This window comes from Limulus polyphemus, unplaced genomic scaffold (assembly GCF_000517525.1).
Source record: "Limulus polyphemus unplaced genomic scaffold, Limulus_polyphemus-2.1.2 Scaffold3279, whole genome shotgun sequence".
NCBI classification, from domain to species: Eukaryota; Metazoa; Arthropoda; class Merostomata; order Xiphosura; family Limulidae; genus Limulus; species Limulus polyphemus.
In genome coordinates this window covers 114,008-120,023 of record NW_013668889.1, presented here as the reverse complement: position 1 = coordinate 120,023, position 6,016 = coordinate 114,008, and the positions used below count along the sequence as shown (strand labels likewise).

The 6,016-nt window shown below is 31.3% G+C and overlaps 1 protein-coding gene across 1 annotated transcript in view; it reads left to right on the top strand.

Moving 5' to 3' along the window:
• Positions 1–6,016, top strand: part of LOC106469058 (BRISC and BRCA1-A complex member 2-like) — a 38,695-nt gene that overhangs the window by 14,153 nt on the left and 18,526 nt on the right. Inside the window, exons 3-4 of the mRNA XM_022397459.1 lie at positions 914–1,005; positions 1,644–1,832. Coding sequence (XP_022253167.1) covers positions 914–1,005; positions 1,644–1,832 — 281 coding nt within the window. The remainder of the gene's footprint in view (positions 1–913; positions 1,006–1,643; positions 1,833–6,016) is intronic.

The window sequence follows — 6,016 nt, the reverse complement described above, 5'->3', positions numbered from 1 at the left end:
CATTTTACTTTAATCTACTTTCATTGCTTTTACCGGTTGTTTGGCGCAGATAGCCTAGCTGCTTTGAGCCATAAAACACCAACCAATCAACTACTATCACCTCCAGTCTCATCTAACTAGTCATCTTGTGGTGATCCATTCAGACAACTCCACTGTCGTCACTTATGTCATCTGAAAAGGAAGCACTTGATCTTGGTACTTCTGCTTTCTAGGCCTGGATTTTAAAATTTGGGCCTACAATTACCACATTTAGTTGTTGACCTGTCATGTTTCAGGAGCTTTGAACCTGGTGGCTGGTTGACTATCTTAATTAGACTGGATCCTTCCTGTGGAGTAGTCTTTCCATCTTCTGACGTTTCAGAGGATTTGTTCCTACTTTGGTAGCCCTCTTATCAATGTCTTCACAACTCCCTCAACATCAAATACTTTAAACAGTTAGCTGACTGAAGAATTCACAAGAATGCATTAGTAGCATCACTGTTGCATATTCTTGAACTTCATATACAAATAAGGAATCACTGTGTGAATAAGATATCTCAAAACACCATACATATAATATATATACTCTACCACTATATGAAGCCTAGTTTGTTTGTTGTTTTTTTTTCAACTTGCTCTTGTCTAGGGTTACTGCGGAGAGGTAAATTTTCCAGAAACCTGTAAAACTCAGTGACAAGTGGTAAGTCAAATTATTGGGCTTTATACATTTTGTATTTTAAACAGCTTGTCAGCTGAAGCACTATTAGTATCAGTGCTGCATTATTCTTGAAATTCCTATATAAATATAGGGTTTCTGTATTAATAAAATACATTTCAAAACATCATATATACAGTATTTATTTCTTCTAGAAGTTTACTGCAGTTGTTAAAATGACATGCTTAGCTTGTATCAGCTGTTTACTTGTTTGATTAGGGGAAGTTATTTTTGATGGGGAGCATGAGGAACACCCTCCAGACTTTATTTTTGATGATACAGAATTCCTTCCCAATATAGAAGATGTGCATGTAAGTCAATTTATAAAGCTTTTGGTATATTGCTAAAGATTCAAATTAGTTTCATGTTGTGAAAACAATGTCTATTTGATTACGTTGTATAATTCTAAGAACCATTTTTTTATAAATTAAAATGTTGCTGTTTTTTTATATTTAAATCACTTCATGCATGACTGTATAAAGCATTTTTTTAATGAATATTTGGTTAGTATAACTAGTAATACATTGAAATATCTGTAATCATGCAAGAACAGATTAAAACTGATAATTAACCACATGAATTGCTGTGATGTGAACCCTTCCTTTGGACTTGCTTCTTTAGATCAAAAATAGGACTTATTGTTAGACCTTTTGTACAAAGATTGTTAAAGGTTCTGAATCCATAAAGAAAAACTGCAAGCAGTAAGATCAAAGGACACACATTTACAACATGGACAATTTAGGCATGATTCCAGTTAAAGTTTATCTGTTATGGTGGTCAACTTATGGAGTAGTTTGCTTTTGAGTATGGTAGAAGCTACAATGTTGAAAGAGATTAGGAGATGGGGCAAGCGTTTTGAAGAGTTTTTATTTATATATTGTTTGGAATAGGTTGGTAGTAGAAAATGGGATAGTCTAGAAGAGCTAAATGTTATGTCTTGACTTTACAGAGTTTGTGTGAATGGACACCAAGAGACACTTCATGTTTACTTCGGTCAGTCCATGAACTGCTAGACTTGTATCGAAAAAAAACAGCATCTCAGCTAAAGGACTTTTCAAGACTTCAGTTTGAATATTCCTCCTTGCTACACCAAGCCGACCTCACAGAGAGTGATGTGGAAGTTTTATTTAATCGAAAGGTAAATAGCACAGTGTAAAATTTAAGGAAGATTATAAACTATTTAAGACTATCCTGCTGGATTTCTTGAATTGGTTAGTGTCTTTAGTATATGTAATACGTATTATCTATAACAGAATAAAATACGTGTAATTGCAGGTGGTGTGGGGGTAAGGACATACAGTATTTGTGAAGTTGGTGTGGGCTGGTGTAATATAGAGATGTACAGAATGTGAAGACGATGATGTTAAAAGTGTATGTTGGTATGGTATTCATGTCCACTGATAAAGGACATGTAATGGGTAATTTTCTGGTTCATGGATTTACCTCAGAGTTGTCAGTTAGGGTCTGCTAATTGAAAGTTAAAGGATACCAAGTCATGGAATGTGCTTTTCTATGAACTCTGACCAAATACATCTTAGAGAAAAATACAGGACACAAATTTAAAAATCCACCAACCTTTTTTCATCACAAAAATACAATACAAAACAACACTACAAAAGGGCACGTGTGTTTAGTGGATATGTAGAAATGGTAAGAGATGTGAAAAAAAACCTATAATAGTTTCTCTCACCAGTTCAGTATGTTCCCTCCTTGTAACTTACACTAAACCAAGTTAAGTTAAAGATAAAGTAAAACAAAGGAACCCTAACAAGTTAAGCTAACTATAAAACAATAATACATATGCTTAAGCTGTCATTGAAGCCAAACTGTAACTTTCTCAAAAGTTGGGTGTCTGCTACAATCCAAAGTTAGTTAATGGCAATGTTAAACTCAAGTCAACGTGCTACAAGTTTATTGTTTCTAAGTCAAGATAAAACCTAGCTTTAAGTACAAAAACATTAACATTAAACAAACCAGGCTTGCACATTGACCCACATTTTGTTACCATATGTGTAAAGCATCACCACCTCTGACAAGGTTGTTGGTTGTACAGAGTAAAACTTTTGTTTCAATGTTTCACCAAATTTACCAGCCATCATCAGGAGAGATACAAGAACTGAGGCTTACAGAAATTAAAACAGAGAATCACATGAGTGTCCATAACATTAATAATCTACATTCAGCAGTTGCTTAAGTAATGAAATATTTATAAATGAACTGCCAAATATACAAGTATAAAAATAAAGCTCTATATACAAGAACACTTTTGTATTTGTTAAAATTAGGTTTTGTTTTTTATTTATTATTATTTTTTTTTGTTAACAAGGCTTCTTTATTTTTTTCTATTAAGTTATTTTTTTACTGAGGATTTTTATCTTAAGAGAATCAAAAGAATGATAATTTCTAGATGTGTTCAAAATCTTGAGATAGAGATTTTAAATGTTACCACAAACAAGTAAAAAGATGTCTGTTTGTCTCTCCATTATATAATACCTTTTGCAATTTGTACATTATATCATATAAACATTTCTGAAGTATCATTGTTTATATACTTTTAAATAGAAGTTGACATTGACTTAGCTTTTTTGCAGTTAAAAATGTTAATTGTACTTTAATATCAATTTAATATTATTTGATTGGTTTTGACTTTTGTGATTGCATGAGGGAAGTTGGGATGAAAAGTATAACGCAATAAATTGAGATATTTGTAAAAGGTTTATTTTCTAAGTCAGTTTGTGACTTAGTTTTAAATGAAGAGTTACTTGATTAAAAACAGTGGGAGGTAAACTGTTTTGTACACAAAATCACACTTGTTTAAAAAAAAAAAAAGAGAAATGGTTTTACTCTTTACACTCAATAAAAACTTGCCTGAAATTTAAGTAATTGTTCTTTCTAACATGTAATTCATGTAAGAAAAACAACTGTTTTTCACACAGCATTACAAGTTATCTTTCCTGTAAAAGAATATGGATAATAGCTAATTAATGAATACATGTTTTATGCACACGAGAGAAAGGAAAAGTTAAGTTAATTACTTGAGTGCCTCGCTGTGTCCACACTGAAAATGATGATAATAGAAGAAACATTTACATATTGATTAAGAGGATGGACTAATGCATAGTGTAGTTCTGTCCACGCTGAGAACAATGAAATACACAATATTTAAAAAAAAAGTTAACTATGAGGAGAAGGGAGCTAATGCATATTACAGCCCTGTACAAAATAAGTTCAAAAGTATATGCAAAACACAGATTCAGGAAATGTTATGTAGAGAATAAATTGAACATGGACAACAAAGGAAAGAAACAAATGCAAGTGAATAAATAAACAAAATCTTTATTTACACTAGTTGTTTATTGTAATTACTTGTCAGCTTGAGTCTTTCCTATGACTTACTATGTCCACTCAGGACAAAGCAGATTCTAATGTACCACAAAAAATTCAGACAAAACATTAACATGTAGTATACCAGAAGAAAAACCTTAATTCATATTGATTTACACAAGTATCTGAACCACCCCTTTGAGATGGGCTTGACCCTCCCTATGTGGTTCAGGCACATTGTCAAAGTGATATGAATTTCTAGTCATTGGCATATTCAACTTTATCTGACTACGAAGATTAGTATGTTAATAACTTTTGACATCCTTTAAATAGAATGCTATATTACTTACATGCATAAAAATTTTGAAAATTTATTAAAATTTACCTGACTATATCTGATTAAAGATATATTCTAAACTAGTAATCAAAGGGTGAAATTCATGACTATTTCTGACAGTACATAAATAAGGACTTACAGACTACTGCTGGAAGGAAGTTAATAGGATGTTGAGGAACTTCTGACATAGTTTTCCTAATTGATTATTTAGAACTTCTGATTAACTTTATAAGTTAATAATATAGAAAATTAACACATAAATGAAAACAGACTCTTTAACAAACTAACTGGCAATAGTAAATATAAGGAATGAATAAATAAGAAAAATAATTCCTGTATTGGTGAAGATTACATTAAGTCATCAGATGCTGTTAATGACTGTAAAAGTAATAACATCTCAAGGTTCAGACGCTTAGGAGATTTAGGTCTGAAATTCATATACTAAGATATCCATGCAAAATAATCTTCATAAATGTATTTATAAATAAAGGAATTAGTAAAAAATATTTCACACACTACAACAATGAATATAACTATAAATAAAAATGGTATAGGTTACTAATAACAAAACTTATAAATACACCAGTTTGCTATTAAGATATACAATTTGACAACACGTCAAACGGTAGTGTACATCTAGCATCAGAAACTAGTGTTGCATGTTATATGACGTATTTAAACTGAAAAGCAGGAAATGAAATTACTGTTTAGACTTAAAAGATATTGTGTAGAAAGGCTTATAAAATTTGTTTCTTTTCTTAACTAGACAACTCAAACTGATGAATGGGGAAAAAAAAAAGAGATCAACAGTTAGTTTAGGCACTTCAAAAATCTTAGCTGGAGAGGTTATAAGGTTTATTGAGTAATACTAAAAATGCCAGTTGTCTTTGATTTGCATTTTATGAACTGAATTTAATGTTAGATTGATAAGCAATGATTTATAAGCATAATGAAGTGTTTTTACTTTGGAGAACATAATATCTGAAGAAAACAGACCATTGTTCTGCCGAAACAAGTAGTATGCTCCCCAACATAAAACCACTTTGTTATGATATAGATCATTCTTTTTTCAGTTTACTTTTATATTATCATAATGTGCTTCTATACACAAGTGTGAACTGAACTTAAAAGTATGTGACATATATACATTAAAGACCAAAAAAAAAGGTTAAAAGTGTTTAAAAAAAGGAAATGGAAAAACATCACAGCATATTTTTAACAGCTGGTAACATTTTACTTTGTTTTTACTTTTTACATCTGTTTGTACTTAATGTCATTCAGAATGGCAGAAATGAGTGGTACAGAATAGATATCAAAGATACAGGAGTGAGTGGTACAAAATGAATGGTACAGATTGAATAGTAACGGTTATATCTAATGGCATTCAAAATGGCAAGAATTAGTGATACAGAATGAATATAAAAGTAGCAGGAATGACTGATACAGAATGAATGTCAAAGTGGCAGGAATGACTGATACAGAATGAATATAAAAGTAGCAGGAATGACTGATACAGAATGAATATAAAAGTAGCAGGAATGACTGATACAGAATGAATATAAAAGTAGCAGGAGTGACTCATACAGAATGAATATACAAAATGGCAAGAATAAGTGTCACAGCATGATTGTCAAAATGGCAGGAATGACTGATACAGAATG